The sequence below is a fragment of the Lytechinus pictus genome, chromosome 1 (genome assembly GCF_037042905.1).
Source record: "Lytechinus pictus isolate F3 Inbred chromosome 1, Lp3.0, whole genome shotgun sequence".
Taxonomy (NCBI): Eukaryota; Metazoa; Echinodermata; class Echinoidea; order Temnopleuroida; family Toxopneustidae; genus Lytechinus; species Lytechinus pictus.
In genome coordinates this window covers 31,311,047-31,335,572 of record NC_087245.1, presented here as the reverse complement: position 1 = coordinate 31,335,572, position 24,526 = coordinate 31,311,047, and the positions used below count along the sequence as shown (strand labels likewise).

The window sequence follows — 24,526 nt, the reverse complement described above, 5'->3', positions numbered from 1 at the left end:
GGTATACATTCATTCAGTAGACCATGTGAGTCAAAAAAACATGGTCACCTCACAAATCTTCAATGTAAGGAAAAAATATGTCATGAACACATAATTATCATACATATGGCCTGAAATAGTATGTTCTTCCAAATAATTTGATACCATATATATATATATATATATGTGGTATGTGTTAACGCTTGGATGATCAGGAGGTATTCTTTGCAGTGATGTAAATTTTGATTTGCACCAAAGTAAGGCATGAGTGCAAATGAATGAATCCAGATGCCAATGATGTCATAGTCCTACAAGGGTTGCATTAAATTCCATTTCAAAATACTTTTTCAGTAATTTACATTATAATTGTAATAAAAAACACTATTAATTCTCAAGTTAATATTATTGAAAAGGGCTTTGCAAAAATGTTAACTTACCCATGAAGGATTATGACAACATTGGCATCTGGGGTTCATTAATTGCATTCATGCCTTACTTTGGCGTAAATCAAACTTTGCATCGCTGCAAAGAATACCTACTGATTATCCAAGCGTGAAGACATACCACATAAAAATGGTATCAAATTGCGGATTTGTGAGGTGTCAAGTTTTTTTTTGACTCGCACGGTATTAGCTTCAGCATTGAAAAATATTCTTAACTTCCAGGGGGTGCAACATTAAAAGATATGATCAATATCTACAACTGATTGTAACATTTTTACAATTGATTTTAACTTTTTGTACATGGTTTACCATAGACTTCCAATTACGATTAATTGAACAATCTTTTTATGAAACAGGGCACTGGGCCCCGTAACATAAATCTTAGCAATTGATAGTGGGGCCGATTTCTATGATTGATTGCATTGATTATTGTGCATGATCAATCGTAAATTGAAGCCCCGCAATCAATTGGTACACTTTGTGCTACTGGGGGCCCTGATCTCAGTCATATCACGTCGATCAATAGTGAGGAAGTGGTATGCAGTTTAACAGAAAAATGATCACATACTTGCGATGAAACATATATATTTTGTTGGCAATACACCAATTTGTTAATACATGCAGCAAAATTCCCGTGTTGATACTGTACATGATATATAGTGTAAGCCTTCTACATGAGGGGCACCTTTTTCAAACATTTGTGCTAGTGACTGTCCCCTCCTATGCAATGACTTTGCCATGATTTTACCATGAAACATTACCGATAATCAATTTTATTTTGTATGTTCAATTGCTCCACGGAAATAAAACAATCAATAAACAGCATTAAAGACAAACGTTTTATACAGATTATTGCTGCCGACACATATGACGTATCATAGAATGGGTATCAAAATACCTGCAATCTGATTGGTCAATTGTTAGGCATTTAATATTTTTGATGAAAGCAATTGTAAAAATGCTATCATGCAAGTAGGTCATTGTGACATCATCGTGCATGAAAATTGATGTGCAGTATTCGTGACGAACATTGTAAAATCTCAAACTTTGCTGCGGAGGTCTTGGTTTACCATCGTCCTTGACTTATCTTGCTTTCTACCAACTAGCAAGACGACTAGTTGCTGCAGAGGCCTTGGTTATCTTCTTCCTTGACTTATCTTGCGGTCTAACAAACAAGCCAGATGACTAGTTGCTCCGGAGGCCGTGGTTTAACATCGTCCTTGATTTATCTTGCTGTCTAACAAACGAGCAAGAAGACTAGTTGCTGTGGAGGCCTTGGTTTACCATTGTACTTGACTTATGTTGCCGTCAAACAAACAAGCAAGACAAGTTGCTGCAGAGGCCTTGGTTTACCATCGTCCTTGATTTACCTTGCTGTCTAACAAACGAGCAAGACAACTAGTTGCTGTGGAGGCTTTGGTATATCACTATACTTGACTTGTCTTGCTGTCTAACAAACAAGCCAGATGATTTTTAGTTCCTGCGGAGACCTTGGTTATCTTCTTCGTCGACTTATCTTGCTGTCTCACAAACTAGCCAGACAACTAGTTGCTGATCTAGGAGACATTGAATTACCATTGTCCTGTATTCATCATGCAGTCATCTCACCAGACAACAAGTTGATGCTGAGGCCTAAGTTTATCATAGTCCATTTCTTATCTGTCTAAATAAGGCCTTGTTTCACCATTGTCCTGTACTTGTCCTTCAGCTGCACGTTTGTCCTGTTGTTGAAACAGTAAGCCTCGTTGATTTCCGCCCACTTGCCGACCCCGAAGCGGTTGATGCCAAGCTTCAGTTCCTCCTCTTCTTCCGAAGACCACGGCCTTCTCTTTGTTGGTGTAGGGTTCTTGTGATGCTTTCGATGTGGAATATTCCCTGGGATTTCTCCAAGGGTGGCATTTATGACAGGAGTGTTGATTGATTTGTCACCTGATGGACAAAAAAATGCAATTTATAGTGAAAGAGAATCTGAAGAGTAGAACAAAGATTAATATGACTTCAATACACACTGTAGATTATCATATTATCCTCCTGATTTAATATTATGTATAAATTACAGAATTTGATTTCTTGATTTCCATACACATGTGTACAAAAGATACCTCACCAATATAAACCCTCAAAATGCAAACATGACAACTTGAAACTTTGTCAGAGGTCATTACATTTTCGTTGTGCATTTGGGAAAATCAGTATCCCCCCATACAAATTTATCTTGCATTTTTTTAAAATCCCTATTTTATGTTCAGTTGTACATCCCTATTCTTGATACATGTCGTTTCTCAATGTAATCCAATAGCCTGTATTCTGATTTCTCTGGTTTAAAATCAATATGAGTTTAAATTTGTTTACAAAATTATGGAAAGTCAAAGGCGTAAAAATTTTGCTTTAACCATTTTTTTCTGATATCAACGGCATTCCTTTCAGATGATTTTAATGGAAAAGAAAGGCATCGCATAGACAAACCTTTGATTTATTTAATGAAACACATTCTCTTTATGATTGATGGATAGATTGGCTATCCATAGTTAAACCATAGATTTATACCATCATGTAAGTTAACGTGGAGTTCAGAATACGAGCCTCTGAATTTCATATTCATTTTACTTGGAGAACAAATCCAATATTTTCACTTCTTATTTCTCATTTTTTAGTTCAGTCATTATCACTGTCTATTATGTTCTCCCATTCTACTTTCACAGTTGAATAACCATAAACGTAGAATAGAAAAAAAACCTTTTACCATTTATCCTTGTTTTCAGTTCACCTTCCTCATCACTGTCAAGGATGCTGTCCCATTCTACTTTCTCTGTATTCTTTTCAGGATCTGACGACTTCTTGGCAATCTTGGAACTCTGTCCATACTTCAGTGATCGGATGCTTCTTCCCCTGGAGCAAGGTAATATCAAGAATAAAAAGATAAATGCCGGAGGTGATGACGATATCAAAAACGAGTTCATACAGAATCCAATGAAATCCTTGTCCAAGTGTCTGTATGTATGGCTGTGCTCAGAAGTAAGTGAACCCCTTCACAATATGCGCTTCTTCATGATGAGTGTTGAATGTAGACAACACCACTACAATGTTTGGCAATACAATATTTAAGGTAATATATCATCACCTGACTTCACAATAGAATATTTGAAGAGCTCAGTTGCAAAAGGGGTTAGAACCATTTTTCATCAAATTTGATTTTTTTTATGGTCTCAATGTATAGATTTTTAGTAGCTCTATAAAGATACCAAAGAAAAGTTGAAATGGCAAAGAAAAATAACTCTTTTATCAAAAGGGGTTAGGTCCACAAAGAATTTTTTGGGAAAATATCAAAAAAAATATGAAGACAGGTGGATTTCTTTTATACCCTATTTTATGTTCACATGGTACGGTATCGTAAAAATTAAGTTTCGCATATGAATATTGCAATATGGGAGAATAAAACAACTGATTTTCTTGGAGTGGACCTAACCCCTTTTGCAACCAAACTCTTCATTTAAAACATGGCAGAACTTGAACACTTAAAATATGTTCATTTTTCTGGTGCGGTTCACAATTGAGCACCACTGTATAAATAAATACAAAAAATATGTGCCAAAGGATTCATGAAGAAATTATGAAATTGCTGAAAATTAATGAGCCCGGCATGCCAGTCAGATGTCAGGCCATTTTTCCAAGCAATAATAATACACTGTCCAACAAGTGTTTATCTGTGTTGGTGATATTCAGGCGATTGTTTTTCAGCTTGAGATTTCATGATTTCCTAAAGTTCCGTTAATGCAACTGTCCCAGATCTTGGTCTAAAATAGGATTGTGAAAATTAATCTTGGTTTTACAGACAAGAAATCAGTTTTTACTGCAATTACATTCATTTGCCTTGAAGAAATGTTTTGGGGGCATTTCAGCCTACTCTTTGTTGGTATTCTTTTTGTCCTTATTTCGACAGTTTCAGAATTCCATGAAATAGTCAACCTCGTTTCTCTGTACTTACTTCAATTCATTAACTGCTCAACTCTTGATAATTTGAGAGCATTATAAATCTTTCATATGAATTTGGGAACAAGAGACAATTCCTTCACGGAAAGTCCTACGTTTAGGGGGTCTGACGTGCGTATTTCATGGGATTGCCCATATGGGATATTCAGTAAAGACTGACCTTTGGGTCTATCATTTGATTTATATCCAAACCAATTTATCTTGGAGAGGACTTGCCCTTTAAGAATGTAATTTCTCACCTTTTCGCAGGACTAGGCTCTTCTTCTGAAGTTGATGAAGCCGGCAACTTTCGACCACGTCCTAAAAAAAAATACCAAGACGCAAAATTACTTTGTTGATGCAAAGGTTGTCAAATGTAGGGATTTCAGTTGTTAAAACCACATGTAAAGCAAGAACTTCACCAATGGGGGTACGTGTGTAGTCACAGAGTCACAGCTGCAACCCTTTGAAGGAGCAAATTTGTATTCTCTACCTCCAAAATAAGTACTTTTCTATAAAAAAAAATTGTAGTTTGTCAATCGACCAAATTTTTATCGTTTGAACTGTCATTCTGCTGCTGTTTAACCGAAGCTTAAACTCCCATGAGGGTCACTACAGAATATATAAACAATTATTACCTTACAAGGCATTTTAGCAGATAAATAAAAGTCATGTTTCGCTCGCTACTTTCAATCCAAGACCAACGAGGTAAACATTTGCCATGTTGCCCACCCAGGCTTTGCCCGTAGGAATCCTGTACAAAACAGAGGGCAATATTGGCCATATTTCTGCTAATGCGCTTGCGTAGTAGGAGCCGATTTTGATCGCTAATTTTAGTATTTGAAAAATCTGGCTGGAACCGGTTTATGAACCAACACATTGTATATTTCTACGCGTTAAGTGTATGTGCGCGCCATGCATGATGCGCGACTGCAAGGTAACAATTTACGTCACAATTGCTTATTAAGGGTTACTTCGCTAAGTTCGTGAATAACCTGGAATCAGAAGTAGTGATCAGCAAACACTGTTTAACAGGCTTATAAATTGTTCCAAATATTAGCTTCAATTACACATTGTACAGCCTTAGGTAATGATAATAATATTGACTGGCTCTTCTTTCGGGAAACATCAAATATGTTGCCCTTAAAAGAACCATACTGCCATTGTCTAAAGACTCGGGCAAATATGATTCTGTTGCGGGCGACATACTTGATGTTCCCCTCAAGGCCAGTCAATATTATGTAAATATTTATCTATTTCAGAGCTGCCAGAAATACCATATGACAAACACATAAAACTGAAACTACCAGTATTTTGCATGAAAACTTCAGTATTCTCTCATTTTACAGCTCGAGCTATAGCCATGGTGATAACAACAATGCACCTCAGAATAGATTGCTTATAGAAAGATAGCGCTAAACAAATGCCTATTATTATTATTACAATGTGTAATTACCGTAAGTAAAGCTCTCTTAACCACACCTTTTTCTCGGCGGGATAGAAGCAAAAGTCAGGGGTGCGGTTTATCCACGGTGATAGGTCTGAGCCAGACTCGGTCTGAAAAGAAAAACCAAGTCCATTTCCCCCTGAACGAAGGTTATTCACAGGGAAATCGGTTTTGGTTTAGTTTATATCTATAGCTAACATGATATTTGATGTCTGTTATGATGACAAGGCTAGAGAAAGACTCAAGAAAATAATAATTTTAGCAGCCCATCGTAACCCCTTCCGAACATGTACCGTAGACGTCTGCCATGCAGTTCACAACACATCGAGTGGCCGGGCGTAGCCACCTAGTGTAATGTCGTTTAGAGGGGTATTAGCCGCATGTAATGGGAAGCGATTATTATGATCTTAATCAAGAATTGTCCATAAAAGTTTGATTAACAAACGCACCTACCTTCATGACACTAATTTTGACTTTATTCTTAAGTCATTGATTCAAAGCAGCGAAATTCCCCTGCTAAGTTCAAACACACGCCAAGCATACTCGGTAATATTTTGTCACATGCACAGCCGAGCGAGAGTGAAAGCTTGCATGCTTTGTATTGTGGTTATAGTAAGACTTAAGCTGGCGCTATTCATTTTACCCCCTCCCCTCCCCCAAAGTCCCATTACGATTAAATTACTGCCCGCGCGCGCCAGCTTTTTTTTCTTTCCTATTTGCTTTTCATAAGACACCACCACACACGAGAGACGGCACGAAGCCGTAAAAAACAACTGAAAAAAAATGCCAATGTCTTTGTTTCTTGAACCTTCCTGTAATCCCGTATCCAAAATTCATGCTAAGACATTGAATGCTAGACAAATTCTGAAAGTGATAGTGAGGTTGTGATGCGGGAAATGTGAATGTTTCTTCCTCTTCCTACACAGGGAAAGACATGGTAGCTTTAGCATAATTTGATGATATCGTGATGTGATGTACCGGTACCGTATCGTACTTTGCAATGTACAAGAACGGCAGTGCATGCTGTGTGTGTACACTGTGAGGTGATTGTGTAAGTGGCCAATAATGTCGGAACCTTTCTTTCTTGCTATCATTTGTAGTTGACTTGATCAAGAACAGCAGATTTCCGTATACCGGAAATCTCTTTTGATAATTTGAAATCTTTAACTTAGTTTTCGTTTCTTGGTACCTCAAATAAAATGTGAGAAGGATTTAGAAAGAGAGTGTGATGATTTTATTTTATTTTATTTTTTAGTCCAAAGTTGGGGGTGCGGTTAATCCACGGGTGCGGTTTATACTCCGTTACTTACGGTACTGAAAATCAGTCCTACACTAATTGGCACCTATGCAATTCGAGTGTTGTCTTGATGGTACATGTATGTCATGGGCCCCGTCTTACAAAGAGTTGCGATTAATCCGATCAATCACAACTATGGACGGCCAGCAACTTCAACATCTAAAGTGCAAATTTGTTCAAATATTTTCTATATAATAATGTCATATACCCGTATTCATCATTCTCTTGAAGATTCAGTGTGATTCTCTTTGTTTACCAACTCGGAGATCTTGCAAATTTCAAGCAGAAAAAATTATGGTGTGAATGGATTTCCATACAGTTGAGATTGATTGGATCAATCGTAACTCTTTGTAAGACGGGATTATGGAGGTATGGACCTCCAGGCTGATAGATGATAACACAAGCAGAGCTGCTAAATCAAGGTACTGTTAGACAATTTGTTTTTTCTGATTTCGAAACGGAAAAAAGCAAAAATTAAATATTGAGTGAAAATTGGTTCCATTTTCGAAATTTAAAACAGAAAAACAGTAATTTTTTCAATATTTTGATTCATCAATGAAATATGTAAAAATGGGAAAACAGAAGAACGGTTAATTTGGTCATGTGACCTGAAACTCAGGCAGGATGTTAAGTAATACTTGATTAACCTTATGTCCAAGTTTCATTAACTAGGTCCATATACATGTACTTTCTTAGTTATGCTGTCATTTAAAAAACTTAACCTTCGGTTAAGATTTGATGTTGACGCCGTTGTTGGTAAAGCGGCGCCTATAGTCTCACTCTGCTATGCAGGTAAGACAAAAAAAAAATGAGGTTCACTTCTTGCTGGCTCCCCAGAACACAACCTCACTCAAAGAGTAATAAAATGAAAGTGAGACCAATTTCAGTGCACAGAAATTTGGTGCACTGTACAACCTATGAAAATCATAGGAGTTTTTTTTTTAATAGTTGGCAGCCCTGCAAAAGTTAAATTTATAACATCTTACTTGGAGTACGTCTTGGAGATGAGCTTGAACTGGAGGACTTGCCTTCTTCGACCTACATGTATGAAAATTGAAAACAAGAACAAAATATGAAAGAACATTAACAACAGGAATTTTTCCTTTATCTTCAAATCTTCACCAACCTATAAGAATAACAAAATATGAAGAAAAAAATAACATTAACAGTAATTTTTTTCTTATCTTCAAAATCTGTGATCAAACTTACAATATTGGATAAAAAGTCAAATAAAGAGGCTCTTGGACCAGTATCATAAGGGACTTATGACTGCTTTAACTTTGCTATTATGGTAAACTATCATGTGTAATATTATTCCTTATCATATTTTCTGGTAAATTAACCGCACCCTTTTCCCCCTCCCCGGATTATTCATAGGAAATGCTCTATAACATGCATGAAATCGAAACCAATCGTAATGGACCATAATCGTAATCGGTTTTTAAAAAGCAAAAAATAATGTCCTTTATTCTTCATTACTATTTCTCCTTTTTTCTCTCATTTTCTGTCCCTTTTTTTATTTTTTACTTTTTCCTTTCTTATACTTTGTTCAACAAAGAAATAATTTATATTCATTGAAAAATAAAGTTAAAGTTGAAGTTACCACTTACAAAATTGCAAAAATGATTTATATCATTTCTGATCTTTATATATTTTTTAAGTGAAGTTGGCTAACCTAATATATTATTTATTTTTGTCTGCCAATTTTTTTTTTAACCTCCCCGATTTTGGGGGAGTGGTTTATTCACGGCGGCGGTTGAATTACTTGAAAATATGGTATCTACATTCAGTTAAAACAAAGAAGACTCGATATTGTTTTCATACCATGAACACATCCATAGTGCAGAACATTATGTTCTTTGAATAAAAAGAAAGTTGGCTCTGGTCAAGAGAATTGTAGAGGAAGGTATCTTAAAGTAGACTGTAAAAGGAACACTGGTTTGTAATGCACCCATCAGGTATCCCTGATAAAAATCTAACATGGAAATGGGACTGTCTTTTCATGGATTTCTACGATTATTATGGATTATGGATTATTCGGGACACTCTTTGCCATGAATATTGAAGAAGTAAGATTAAACCTAGCATTTCATAGAAATATGGACTAAAAGTCTTGCTCAATTTTGAATTAAACAGGGTTTAACTCGTGCATTCCAGAATATTTGCACCACAAACGTCCATTATCATGAGAGGCCTGTGGGTTGACCACTTTTTTCCCCAAGACATACATACATGTACCACCAGTCACAAGTAAGAAATGAGAAATTTAAGGCGATACATGTATCCAATTGAAAGATGAATCCAAGGCGCAGGGAAGAACAAGGAGTAATCAGAATACCACCCAACGTAGGAAATACATGATGGCGACGGGCGATTTGACCCCCATGACAGCCCAAAGTGCCCCCTAAAATTCCCCCAAAATGCATGCTTTGGGGCGATCATTCTTTCTACAGTTGCCCCAAGATCTGTTCCAAACAATATTTAAATATCATTAAGAAAATCAATAATTATCAAGAAATTCTAACTGTCGCAGAAGAATAATATTTGCTTTTACTGCACAATTACTTTTTACCCCTAAAGGTAGCCCTTCAAATAAAAAAATTAAAAAAAAAAAAAAAAATCTGAAATCACCCCATTGTGGAAAGTAAAAAAAAAGGAAGAAATATAGCCCCTAAAAATATAGATTATTTCCTATCCTGTACCTTTGTTAAAGACAAATGAATGTAGTTGCAGTAGACACCACATGTAATGATAAAGTCTCTGAAACTACATATCATGCATCTTGAATTGGGATAGTTACTAAAACTAAACTTTGTGAAATCCTGAAATCCAAGCTGAAAATAAATCCCATGGAAGATCACCAACAAAGATAAACCCATGTGGGACAATGTATTATCATTGCTTGGCAAAAAAAAAACCCTGACATCTGGCTGGAATCCCATGCTTATTTTACTAATTTCTCAGCAATTATATCATTTCTTCCAGAATCTTTTGACACATCTTTAATTCATACATACAAAAACTTAGGTGGTCATTTTCGTGGATTCTGTAAGAACTCATTTTGAAATCGTCACCACGTCTGGCATTTATCTTCAATACCCCTATCTTGTTAGTAGAGAGGGAGAGAAAGTGATACAAGTACCATTTTCTCTGATGCCTCAAGAACTTTTTTCCACATTTTAGGTCCACATGCCTTCTTTAATTGACTGTGAGGGATGACGGTAGCTGGCTTTGCCGTCTGGATGTCCTTCTTCTTGGCAATTACCTATAAAGAAAACATTGAACAGTAAAGGTGAAAGTTCATCCACAAGCGAATCTTAAAAACAAGTGTTTTCAGTATCAGGACATTCACCACCCCCCAGGAGGACAACATACCTGCCAACATTGCAAGTCCTCCACTTACCATTCCCACATGAACAATGGGTGATTTCAAGTACGGAGTTTAAATCTGGTGTTGGTGATGTGACAGCACCAACACCAGCAACAACACCATACTTGAAATCAGGCTGGTGTTAGGATTGACCTTGAAAAATGTGACGTATTTCGGGCAGTTTGTGTTGAGTGCTGGTGTTGAATGCCGTCTGCTGAAGCTGGTGTTGACGATTTACATGTAATTTCCCCATTTACCAACCACCCACCCCCAGAGATTGGAAAAATCATGATGTCATGTTCGGTGTTAGTGTTGGTGATCTGAAGCTCATTCATTCATTTTCTTTTTCTCAAACTTTCATTGATTCATTTTTGTATTTTTCTCTTTTGTATTCACAACTGGTTTGTAGGGTTTCATTTTCCTTATTGTAACCTGAAGCACACCACTTGTAGAGGAGAGCTCACTGGCAAGGGGGAAAAAATCTCCCAGGAGAAAGCTTTTACCCAAACAACAGCTCTTTGATGAAGTCACCAGGGGAGTTTTCCTCTCAATGGAGCTGACCTTAAACCACGTATATGTTCACTTCATAATGTGGAATGTCACTCTTGATAAATTTTGTCGCTTTAACTTGCCAAGAAAATTCTTTCAATTTCAGAGCACTCTTAATGGAAATCAAAAGACTAAAGGCTTAACTTCCTCTAAGGGAATAAGAGTTACAGGACTGGTGCATCAGATTGAATCAAACTAAGGAAATTTTCTCAATATTACGTTTTGTCACCTACAGTACTTAATCTCGAACCTGCTGTATGGCCAGCATAATAGATTACCTGGCAATCACCACAAATTTCCAGCAAACTTTGTATGTATAAAACAGACTTTTCACGGTGAACTACGAGTATGAGAATTCACACTACTTGTCATCCCTCATAAATATTTTAGAAACAAGTGGAGCGCCTCTGGCACTCTCGTCTGCATTACGCAATTCAATATAGCAGCAGTGCTGACTTTGAAAATGACTATGATATATTCCCCCTAAAACACCATTCATATAATATGCTACTACATTCATTGACCCTAAATGACATTTGATCTTCATCAAGTGACCTACGACTTGTCCAAGATGAGCAATACCCCTATGTCCACATTTCATTAACTATATCCATAAACTTTCAAAGTTATGATGGCAATTCAACAATTACCCCCAACATGGCCAAAGTTCATTGACCCTAAATGACCTTTGACCTTGGTCATGTGACCTGAATCTCGGGCAGGATAGTAATACTTCATTACCCTTATGTGTAAGTTTCATGAACTAGGTCCATATATTTTTTAAGTTATGATGACATTTCAAAAACTTAGCCTTACTGTAGGTTAAGTATACCTAATACCTAATACCATATACTGAATTTTATTTTTAACGATTGATATTTCTTGGGTATGTGCGTTTTAACAAGCCTTTTTATGGCTTTTTTGTGCATGCCCAATTTCCATTCATTATTTTGTTCATCTATATTTCTATAATCATGTGCCAACCATAATTTTATCATCACCACTATTTGTTTCAGTTATGTTCTGTTGATACCTGTGCTTTGTTTTATGTTATTCATTTTTTCTTTGTGTATATATACTTTTGTTCTCATTTTGTTCTTTTCAATGAATTTGGAAATAAATGCTGAATTGAATTGAAAAAAGATTTCGAAATTGATTCCCCCAACGTGGTCTAAGTTCATTGACCCTAAATGACCTTTGGTCTTGGTCATGTGACCTGAAACCAAGGCAAGTTGTTCAGTAATACTTGATTACCCTTATGTCCAAGTTTCATGAACTAGGTCCATATACTTTCTAAGTTATGATATCATTTCAAAAACTTAACCTTGGGTTAAGATTTGATGTTGACGCTGCTGCCGCCGTCGGAAAAGCGTAGACAAAAATGACTCACCTGATATTTTTTCACAAGTAAACCAAAGAGCAGTATCAATATGAAATCCATTTTGTATACAGCGAAAATTAAATGCTGCAAAGACGAAGAGCTCCAGCTTATTAAACGAAACCCTAATTCAACATCGCCAATGCAGTTACAGTACAAGTTCTATGGCTATGCGCACATACAGCCCACTCACAAGAAATTACTATGCCAGGATTTTGACGTTTGCTGCATTAAAGTTGGCAATAATGAGCAAAAAATCAGATTGGGTCCGTTTTACAACCCACAGAAGAGAAAACCTTAACTGACCTCGATGAGGAACGGCCTCTTGAACCGGTCATGGACCTGCTTCAGGATGGGTATCAGCGACTGGCAGAACTTTGGATGGCTGTGTGCCGCATCAAATGCCTTGTTCTTCTTGCCTTCTATCATGGCGTTCAGAGTAGTCACAACCTCCTGCATAGAAAGAGCAGTGATTAAAATAAATTCTTATTTGTGTGGTTTTTTTTAAATGTTTTTTTAGCCTTTATTCAGATATCACATTTTTCATACATACAAGGGTAATAAATTTATTAAATATACAAAATAAAGTGAAGTACATGTATACAGCAATATAACAAATGAACTATTATACATTATGATAAACATTTTTTGAACAAAGATTATCACAACACATAAAACAAACAGAGAAAAACAGTTTCTTTCACTTGTATTTACTGTATAATAATGCGGTATTGTATGATGAAACAAATCCAAACAAAGACTTTTTAAGTTCTGAGCAAATAATAAAATTGATATATATAATACTTTGTTTAATAAAGATGTGAATAGGCTATCCCATAATAAAAAAATACATATTTATATCTCCATATTTTGTAAGACAATACCAAAAAATAAGTCTCTACGTTTATACTTAGAAAGTGTACAACAATCTGAATAAAGATTTTATATATAAAACACACAAAAACAAAACAACAACAAAACAAAAACAAAACAAAAATTGTGAAGGGAGAGCAGCCAAACTGAAACCATCTCCTTTATCTTTTACCCATAATGGCATCATGATATATTTTATAATATTGAATTATTATTCCAATACCATACTATACTGTGTGGTGTTCAGATATGATAGAAAGGACACGAGTGAGCTCATGGAAAGGTTGGGTTTGGAAGAAAGTGTTGTGGAAGTGGTATAAAGGAGGAGTGGTCTGAGATGGATGGACCATGTGTTGGAGGAGGGAAGAGGGACCTGTTAAAAGAGCATGGAATCTGGAAGTGGATGGAATGAGAGGAGAGGGAGACCAAAGATAGATATGGTAAAGAAGGAGAGCAGTAAGATTGGTCTGTACGAGGAGGATGATCAAGACAGAATGAAGTGGAAGGAGGGAGTGTCATCATGGCGCACGAGTCAAAATGCTGACTGAATAAAATGATGATGATGAACTTTCCACTGTATACACACAGGAGTGGAGGGCCCTGTGTCCTAAAAACTGATATTATCAGTAATAAATGTTTGCAATCTATGACCAATGGCAATTAACCAGAAGCCAACGACAGTGCAAGATTTCAGTATCGTTTAACCATGGAGGTTCTTGTCTCCTCAATGTCAAGGGTCATTACGAACAGGGCCCCATCCTACAAAGAGTTACGATTTATCCAATTAACGTAACTCTATGGAAATCCATCAGTGTCAATTTTTTATACAGGAAATTTGTAAAATGTCCTTTGTATACAAAGGAGTACACACCAAATTATCAAGATATCAATGAATTTATGGATATACACACATATCTAGAATTTTTTTGAACAAACATGCATTTTATAATTATATGTTGACTTTGCTGGCTTTCCTTAGTTGCGATTGAACGGATCAATCGCAACTCTTTGTAAGATGGGCCCCAGGTCAGAGCCGAGTTGTTCCAACAGGAATCTCACAAGACTTGCCCTTTGCAAGTCCCAATATTCATTACAGAAATAAAATGGGAATGGGGAAAAGCCGGAGTGAAAGACGCATATTTCATTCACATCGGGATCCAGTGGTGTTATGCATAATTCGTAGCGCATCGGCTTTTAATACAAAATTTGCAGCATCTTTTATTGGGCATCCCGCTACAAAGGCACTAAGCATCTCTCACAGCTGTTCCCCTGCATTCCCCATTACTTTATCTACATGATGATATGTGAGGATTGGTAATGAAGAGCCGCTTGCGGGATTCCTGCAGGAAATGTGTGATCGACTTTTGGCAAGAAAACCTTACTGCATGTCATATTGTCATGTCTATGAGGACATGAGAATCTACAACCACTCAGTAATATCTAATTGAATTCAATAAATATGGAGACTTAATTTCACCTGTCTGATACACTAAATTCAAAAATTTTAAACATTAAAAAACAACAAAGGGTTTGAATTGCCAAGAAAAAAAAATGACAACACCCTGTCCAAATGTCATATTTGTTAAAGGTCAAGTTCACCCCAACAAAAAGTTGATTTGAATAAGAGAAAAATCAAACAAGTATAACAATGAAACTTTAATAGAAATTGGATGTAGAATAAGAAATCCATGACACATTCAAAACTAACTTTATTTTCACAAAAGTCATATTCACAAAACTGTGATGTGCAAATCAAGAGTCGATGATGTTACTCACTATATAATATCTAAATTTTTGTAGATCTGGAAGCTCTTCATTTTATAATAGCTTGCAACAATGGCATATTCAGGGAGGGATGAAATGTGAAAGTCTTTCCTGACTGCTAGGATACATGGACACCGTTCTCACTACCGTCCTAAAACTAGTTTCATGGAAACTAGTTTAACGTGTAATGAGAACGGCCGAAGAGGTCTTGGAAGTGAAAACCACCTCGAGTTGTAGTTTTGAAGATCGCTTTGCCTCGTTAAACTGGTTTTAGTGAGGACACAACCGTTCTTCGGGAAGCGATCTTTGCACATTTTGAGCGCGCTACTCCACACACTGTATGTGGAAAGATGATGATGATGCACAGCATTTGTATAGCGCCATATATCTGTCAAAGACATTCAAAGGCGCATTTATGGAGGAGCCAGCCGATCTGGGTCGCCTAGAGGGGCGCGCACACAGAACTGTGACCCGCAGGTCTCTCCTCTCGATATACCTGGTTGGGGGAATGCAGGTGGACCACTTCACCGGGGTTTCCCCTACTCTTATTCGAATAGTGCAGTGGGTTCTTAACGTGCAAAGGTGGTGACTCTCCTCTACACAGGGCCTCCATTTAACGTCCTATCTGAGAGACAGAGTGTTTTCCACTGTAACATAGCCTGCATCTATGAAACAGGAGAGAGACGTTTACACACAACGCAATGGCTTCAGTCATCCATCCGGGGTGGACTCGAACCCACGATCTTTGGTTCGACTGGCAGACACTTTACTGACTGAGCCAACTTCGCTCTCTCTGCCAACTCTGCGGTTTCAAATTTAGCGCAAAACATGTCATCCCACTAAGAGTGTTCCCATGGCAACAAGACAGCTTTACATGAAGTGGTTTTGAAAACCACTTTCGGGTGATCAAATGGGAACGCTAGCAAAGCGATCTTCCAAACTTGTTTCCTGAACCGGTTTTCAGTAAACCAGTTTTAGAAAGTATAATGAGAACGGTGTCTAGCACATCAAATTTTTTGCATGCTTTTATTTACCTTATCTTCTGCTGATCGTTTAATCTGCTTTGGCCAGAATGCTGTCAGAAGATTCTTAGCAGAGTGTGTATCCCGAGCCCTCAACAGAGCAAGAACGGCCTGTATGAACAGAGGAAACATGTTGATACATTGTTAACAAACCTAATGGAGAGTTCTGGGCCCTGTCTTACAAAGAGTTACGATTGATCCAATCAATCGTAACTCTATGGAAATCCATCAGTTTCATAATTTTTTCTACAGGAAATTTGCACAATCTCCTTAGTAAACAGAGAGAATGGCACTGAATCTTCAAGACAACTACGAATGTATGAATATACATCATAGAAAATATTTTGAACAGACATGCATGCATGTTAGATGTTGAAGTTGCTGGCCGTCCATAATTGTGATTGATTGGATCAATCCCAACTCTTTGTAAGACGGGGCCCTGGTCTAGTTGACTCCAGTGGGATAGTCTCTGGACTTTATAACAGAGGTCATGGGTTCAAATGTAAGACAGCGTGTAATTTCCTTCAGCAAGAAACTGATCCATATTGTGATGCTATCAACCCAGGTGAGGTATCTGGGTAATTGGTAGGATTAATTCTGTTAATGCACAGAGCACCCCTGATGAAGTGGCACATGTGGCTCAAGCTAATGCTGGGATAATAATTGTTGTGCTTTGCAAACTCTGACAATGAATAAAATAAGCTATTATCTTTAAAAATTTAGTATTTGCACACATTCACAATCAAACCAAACAACAGCCTAGTCTACAAACCATAGTGACACACAGAATATAAATTATACAAATGAAGAATGACCTCACCTGGTTCTTGTCTCCTCAAAACGATCATTCTTTCCATATTGGGCCCAATTTTGACTTGCTTCAAATTCAATTTTAGCAAAGTACAATATATATTTTTGATTTCAGAACCAGGAAATCTTGCCTTGTAAATTAGAGGTGAGTGTGACTGGGCCTTTGCTCATACAAAATTGCTCTTTAGCACATTTCTTTACAAAAATAATAAACCATGTTATTCTTGGATGGATTTTTGGCAAATCTTCACCAATGTTTTTGGTGTTTTTTTTGGTGTGCTTCTATTTAACCAAATTTACACCAGGGAGAACTCCCCCCTCACCCCTACATGCAAATTATGATCCATTGGAGCAATGGTCTCTGGAGTATGGAATCACAAGTGTATTGATTCACATGTATGGCAACAACAATGACCCAGTTCACACCAACAAAAGTAAGTAACACACAGAATAATAAAAGGGAAAATTTTCTCACCTGAATCTTGATGAGTCGTCTCAATTCGGCCATTTCGCTCCGCATCGGGCTCTTCTGTTTCATGCTTTCCTCAAGCTTAGTGACGTTATCCAAGGCAATCTCCAGGGGTGTACGATGGGCTTCATCCCCTCTGGTGTAACACAGGTCGACCTTCTCACCGTCAGCCAACAGGCAGAGGAGATGGACAAACTCAACATGGTGGATCCTTTCTTGGTTCACCCCTGGGGTGTACTCCATCACTCCTGTAAAAAAAAAAAGATTAAAGGGGTTACAAGAAAATGTTTGTAAAGTACTGTAAACGCTGTTATTTTCGCGGGATTAATTTTTCGCGCTTGACGGCTTCAAAACATATTCGCGGGTTCTTGAATTCGCGCTGCACACTCCATAATCACAACAAAGTCACTTCCTTCTTGCGAATCTTGCCCATCTGTGTCTGTGAATGGTTTTAATTAACATTTCAGCAATGAAATTGTATTTTCTGATCATAACTCTAGCTCTAAAGTGGCATAATTCAGCATTGTTTTGATCCAATCATGAGCTTTTGTGACATTTAGCGCAACTTTTCTCGCGGGGCGGACATCGGGGAAGGCAAAAACGGAGGCGCTGCTAGCTGCTGGCCTGGTATGGACGGCCGAGCACCGGGTAAGTACCGGGGGGATTACGGCTATTCAAAGTGCATGGGATCAATCAAGAAACATGGCGATCGACCCAAAGTCTTCTTAAAAACTTAACAGATCTAAACACTCACCAATCAAACAGCAAAAGCAATTTATATTTCAACCAAAATCATAATTTAAATACCGATCTGCGACTGTTAAAAAATTATTGCATTGCTTTGGAACAAATTCTCGCGATGCATATGATTTTGGAGCTCAAGCTTGCTTGCTTAAATGCCGCCCTCTATATGTCAAATTATGCAATCTATTTGCCAAAACGATACACGCAATTGAATCGCGGTTCAAAACTTGCATTAATATAGATGCTTATAAATTCGCGTGTTTTTAAATTCGCACTCGCCGATCTTGCCGCGAAATCCGCGAAAATTTCCACTTTTACAGTAATCAATCGCAAATAACTATTTCAATTTTACAATTGATCATTCAACTCAAGCTGTAGGCCTAACTATTAAGATCTAGATTCCTTGTTTCATTCGAGCAACCAATTTTCACCCACTAATCCCAGCTTTCAGACATTTTGGTCAATAGTAAAACTAAACATCTTTAACTCATAGACTGGACAATGAATTAAACAAGTGGAATGCCTCTGGCAGTCTCGCCTGCATTATGCAATTCAATATAGCAGCAGTGCTGACTTTGAAAACAGCTGTTGAATAATTATTTTAAAGAAACACCATTCATAAGATAATAAAATATCAAATTCATTAACGGGTCAAATGACCTTTGGCTTTAACCTTGATCATGTGACCCAAGACTCATGCTTGACAATCATTGATACTTGATTATCCTTATGTCAACAATCATAACAATGTCCTTAATGTTCTTGACGACACAGGAATTGATCGCAAATATGTGATGGTCCGCTAAAATCAGCTCAATTAGCTAACGGAGTAAACAGTGGCGAGTCGAACCCATCTTCTAAATACTTTTTTTTTATAATTGGGTCTTTTCAAAAAATATTTTGTTTTGAAAAAAAATAAATCAGTGGAGGCGCTGGTCCAAAAATTGGGTTTTTCCCAGAAAACAAGGATATCCTTGTAAACCAATACAAATCATGTCTTGATAAATTGAGATTGTCCTTGTTTATAGGGACAGTTTTTTTTTACACTTACCCCTGCGGGACATAGATGGCAATTACGGGGATTGAGAGTGCTAAAAATAGATTCAGTGACCTCAATTCCCCCAGTTCACCATAGATTTTTCACGACTTCTGCACTGTTGTCCAATAATCGTTATGAAACCTGGTCCTGGTACATTGACTAGCACACTTGATTAGTGTCCGCACTTAACAAGAGAATGAACTTTTCTAGATTTTTTGTGTGGAAAAATCTCTGAAAACTGAGACAGTCCCTGTAAAATGGGACAATCCAAATTTTCTGACCAGCGCCTCTATACGTTACTGTAGATTCTAACATCAAATATACAAAAGTGAAAAAAAATTACATCCAAGAAAAAAATTATAACTGTTCGCGTAATCATCATGATTTCTAATCTAATCTATGCCTCGCTGGATTCATTGAGAGGGAAAACGGAAAATCAGGGGATAGACTCTAGATCTAAAGTCAAGACTTAAGTTAAGCCAGGTTTAATTTTTTCCCAACCCGTGTTAAAGCAGGTAAGAGTTCAACAGGCACACGCTCTGGCTCCGTGAATAGTATTTAAAGGACAGGTCCACCCCAACAAAAAGTTGATTTGAATAAAAAGAGAAAAATCCAACAAACTTAACACTGAAAATTTCATCAAAATCGGATGTAAAATAAGAAAGTTATGACATTTTAAAGTTTCCCTTAATTTCACAAAACAGTTATATGCACATCCTGGCTGGTATGCAAATGAGGAGACTATGACGTCATCCACTCACTATTTCTTTTGTATTTTATTATATGAAATATTCTAAATTTCTCCCCATTGTCAAGTGATACACCGATTAATTCCTCCCTGAATATGTAGAATAAGTATTGTTCAATACTATATGGTTCAGTCAAGTTGGTCCTTATTGTCAAATCTAAAAAAATGAAATATTGTATAATTCAAACAATAAAAAACAAAAGAAATAGTGAGTGATTGACATCATCTATTGTACAACGCCTACTTAGCTTGTTGTACGCGAGCAAATGGGAGGCTGAATGTCAAACATTCGTACCGTTGCACAAAAGACGTACCATCCAAAATGTACCGTTGCACGGCTTTAGGAGGTGACGTCACAATACGATTCAATTCATTGCGCTCAGTAAGAATGCAGGTGCAATACGCGTATAGCCTGCTGGCTAAATGCGCAATGCTGCCCGAGGTGTTCGCTTGTGTGGGATTTTGCTTTTCGCTTTCCATATTTTTGCTCCCTTTTCATAGATTACTGCAGGAAAAACTCTTTGTTTTTCATAAATTCGCTAAACTCCGAGGCGTTGTACAACACAAATAGCGAATAGGCATGAGTGCAATGGTGCGAGATTTCGCATTCGGTGAAAGAAAGAAACACTCTATTCAACTCGGCTAACGCCTCGTTGAATAGATCATCTTTCTTTCACCTCATGCGAAATCTCGCACCATCGCACTCATGCCTATTCGCTATTTGTATACTGACTCACCTAGTTGTGCATATCACTGTTTTGTGAAAAATAAGCAAAACTTTAAAATGTCATAACTTTCTTATATTACATCCAATTTTGATGAAATTTTCAGCACTATGCTAGTTTGATTTTGTCTATTTATTCAAGTCAGCATTTTCCTGAGGTGGACTTGACCTTTAAGGCTAACGTGAGTAACTTTACTCTCTACTACAAAGAACCTGCGCCTGCCTGGCTAACGTTAGGCCACTCACACGTATTGCCAGGTTAGTATACTATACTAACCTCGCACTATGTACGTGTCTACGCAGTGGACTGTAGAGTTGTCTCTTCATAACGCGAATAATGTTAGCCGAAACTCATTCCGCTACTCACCAGGGCTTTTTCTGGTGAAAAGTGTTTCATTTTCAATTTTTAACATATATTTTAATATAAAAAGGACACAAAAAAGAGCAAAATCGCTTACTCCGGCCTGGAAAGTGGCTTCGCATGTCTCTTCCACAGAAATAAAAGGAAGGTCGTTGGTGGCGCTAATATACAATTCACAACCTTAATTCAGCTTGTGGGTATTTTAAAACTAGATTCTTGATTCATTGTAAGCGCAATTCCAATGATTGTTTGATAAAATAGAGACACCAATAAATGCAATAACTTTAAAAATGTACTTTTTATATTATTTTTGCTGATGATACTTTTTGGAAAACATTCAAAGCGATGACAAATTAAACAAAAAATATAGAAAATTCTTTGTACCTTGAACGAAGCCCCGCAAGTGCTACCGTTTTTAAATATATTTCAAAATATATATATATTTTTTTAGATGATTGGATTTTTGTAGATTTGCTTGAAGTTTGAACTCTTTTCTTTAATTATTTTTCCTTTTCTATCTTGTCCTTCCTTTCTCTCTCTGTTCATTTTTCTTTCTTTCTCCCACTTTCCTTTTTTTTCTTTCATTCTTTTCCTTCCTTCTCCCTTCCTCTCCTTTTTCTTTTCGTTCTTTCTCTCCTTCCATTATTTTCGTTCTTTTTTTCATTCTTTCCTCCCTCTCTTTCATCTTTTCTTTCATTCTTCATTTTCTTTTTTCCTTCTTAATCTTATTTTTTCCCTTATATTCTTTTCCTTCCTTCCTGTTTTCTTCTTTCTTTCTTTGAAAGAATGAATGAAACATTTTTCTTTCCTTCCTTCCTTCTTTCTTTCTTCCTCCTTTCTCTCCTTTATTTTTTTCTTTCACACATTTCTTCATCTTCCCTTCCTTCCTTTCTTTATTCATTTCAAAGAATGATGGACACCTTTTCCCAATCTTTCATTTATCCTGCTTTTATTCTAACTTGTTTTATTTTTTCCTTCATTTTGCCCTTCATTTTTTTTCTTTCCTCTTATTAAAGTCTCAATTTGTCTCTTTTTCTCTCATCTCTTCTTCCTCTCCTTCATTCTTTCGTTCACCTTCCCTTCCTTTATATATATATTTTTTACAAGTCTAACATTAGCCTTCTTTGTTGGCTCGGTAGATCCGCTCGTGCAGCTAGCGTGCTTTTTCGATTGTCCCGTATTTCATTTTGTGAAATCTGGTCACCCTGGGCCTGGCTCAGCCCCGCACCAGTCGTGGCAGATGGGATTAGGACCTTGCATACTGCCGTAACTCAGGCCAGGCACTCGGGCGTTCCTCCGGCCTTGGCGCCTCCCTCAACACCCCGCCCTCCGCGCGCTTTAACGTACCCGTCATGAATGACCTTTCTGTTCTGGAATCGACGGTATGATTTCGCTGGAATTCGTCCCATGCCATCCATGCAGCATAATCAAAAATCCATCCAAATATTTCGCAGTCATCTGCTTTCATGAGAAGTTCTGAGGTGTTAGATTCCATGATAACTTTTTTGATTTCAAATCATATCTTCGGCGCGGGTTAAGGTTTCATGGTGTCTTTGAGCTACTAAAGCAATTTTGAAAAGTAGACTCTGTCACCAAATCTAAACCAGTTTTGGCGTGTTCTTTAGTTTAGTTTAGTTTACAACAACGATGTTGTAGGACTAAGCCTGTTCATCGATCAAAGTAGAATGTCTATTGCTGCTCTCCTTCAGACAAAATTAGGTGTGCTTCTTATGTTGGCAGGGAGGGGTGGCAGGGGTATCGTAGACAGCAAAAAAATTCCATGAGAACACACGAGAATCGAAAATCACTCAAAATCATAGGCAATCCTTCTTTGGGGCAATATAAATCTTATTTCTCCTACTTCCTTTCCCTTTTTCTCTTTCTTTTTGTATTCCCATTCCTTTTTCTCTTCACTTCTTTCAAAGTCATGGTGGTAGTCACCCTTACCGCCTGTAGTGTAGCACTCCCGGTTTTATTTATTGCAAATTGACATGTTTACCAGTCAGAGCCGAGATATGCCTAGAGCAAATAGGCCTACTAAAAAAGGAACATAACAAAATAGAATAGAATTACTAAGTAAACTTAAATTCATAGGTCTTGGTGGGGGTGGGATGGGATATATATATCTCCCCAATATTTCAGGTAGAAGGGATGGCATGTGTTTTCATCCCCCGATAATTTCCGGACATCATAATGTGAATCATATGAAAATAATGATCATGATTATCATGATCAAAGGACTACAAGATGATCATGATAATTGACGGCCGCGTGTATGCGCATGATGACCATCATTCTTTTTCTTGAAGTTTTCTTGTATTAATTGTTGTTGAATGAAACCATGCCTTTCATAAACAGATTGGTGATAAAAAGAAAAAAGGTCACTAAAGGTAACTGCTTAGATTATACAGTGCGTATCAAAAAAAAGTTTACACTGTGAAAAAGCACTGGGAATTAAAAAATATACAACATGTGGGTAATTTTTCCACATATAATCTTGGGTTTGGGTCTCATCTATCCAATGAAAGTAAAAGTTTTGTCAGAATATTACACTTGAGTGAGCACTGTCCATTTTTGTAAAGCTCGTAGAAATCTGTTTGCGCAGAAATGCTCGTTTTCACGCTGTGTCAAGGGGAAAGGGCGAAATCAAACTTACCCTGCGAACAGAGGCGTCAATCATGGGGGGGGGGGGCAGGGGGGGCAACCGCCCCACCAATGAAAATATTGGGGGGCAAACATATCGTTTTGCCCCCCCAATAATTCCGCATGTGCAAAAAATAAAATAAGATTGTAATGTTACACAGAAATCAGCAAGCGAGATTGAGATACACAACTTGTTCTTCATCTAAAATCGTGCTCAAAATGTCCGGTTTTCAGATTAGAATATAAAAAAATTTCAGCTCGCGCTCGCATCATTTCTGTAGCAAAAACCCATACTTTTCATGATTGAATAGGTGAATAGAATGTCCCGTTTTCAGTTCTATACCTCAAAAGAACTCCCACTTCGATTTGCAATAATCTTTTGTTGGATATATTTCTTGTTCTTTATTAAAAACGTCAATTAAACTTCTTCTTTTTTCAGATCAAAATATCAAAATTTTAAGCTCGCGCTTCGCGCTCGCATCTATTATTTTTTTAAAGTTTTTAAAATTTAATTTGTTGGTGAGATGTGTGTGTGTGTGTGTGTGTGCATATATATATATATATAGGCATATGTGTGTGTGTGTGTGTGTTTGAGTCTGTTTGTTTTGTGTGATCGAGCGCCTTTGGAAAGTTGATTCATGATTTTGCCCCCCCCCCCCAATCTGAAAAATGGATCGACACCCCTGCCTGCGAAACATTTCTCAGACATTTCCCTTGCACTTTTAGTCAATTGAAATAAAACGGATACATTCAAGCATTTTGGAACAATTTTGCCACCCAAATTGAAATTTTAACACTTAGTAAGCACAACCTTTACCCTTTTTGTGCCAGCTTGATCTGAGGACATAACTTAATCTGAACAAAAGTTTATATCAGACATCTCCAGCATTTTTTCAC

General features: G+C 37.2%; 1 protein-coding gene across 2 annotated transcripts; it reads right to left on the bottom strand.

The window, feature by feature from the left end:
* On the bottom strand, positions 1 to 22,538 carry LOC129260999 (telomeric repeat-binding factor 2-like). Of its 2 annotated transcripts, none has more exons than XM_064100369.1 (9): positions 22,334 to 22,538; positions 17,377 to 17,618; positions 16,104 to 16,202; positions 12,739 to 12,885; positions 10,278 to 10,400; positions 8,122 to 8,173; positions 4,652 to 4,712; positions 3,166 to 3,311; positions 1 to 2,351 (listed from the first exon to the last, which is right to left on the bottom strand). In XM_064100369.1, the coding sequence occupies exons 1-9, from the start codon at positions 22,479 to 22,481 to the stop codon at positions 2,086 to 2,088; spliced, it is 1,284 nt and encodes a 427-aa protein (XP_063956439.1). In that variant the 5' UTR covers positions 22,482 to 22,538; the 3' UTR covers positions 1 to 2,085. The 2 variants fall into 2 exon arrangements, with proteins under 2 accessions (XP_063956439.1, XP_063956444.1); XM_064100374.1 differs by having other exon boundaries at positions 10,329 to 10,400.
* Between the last annotated feature and the right edge of the window lie 1,988 nt (positions 22,539 to 24,526).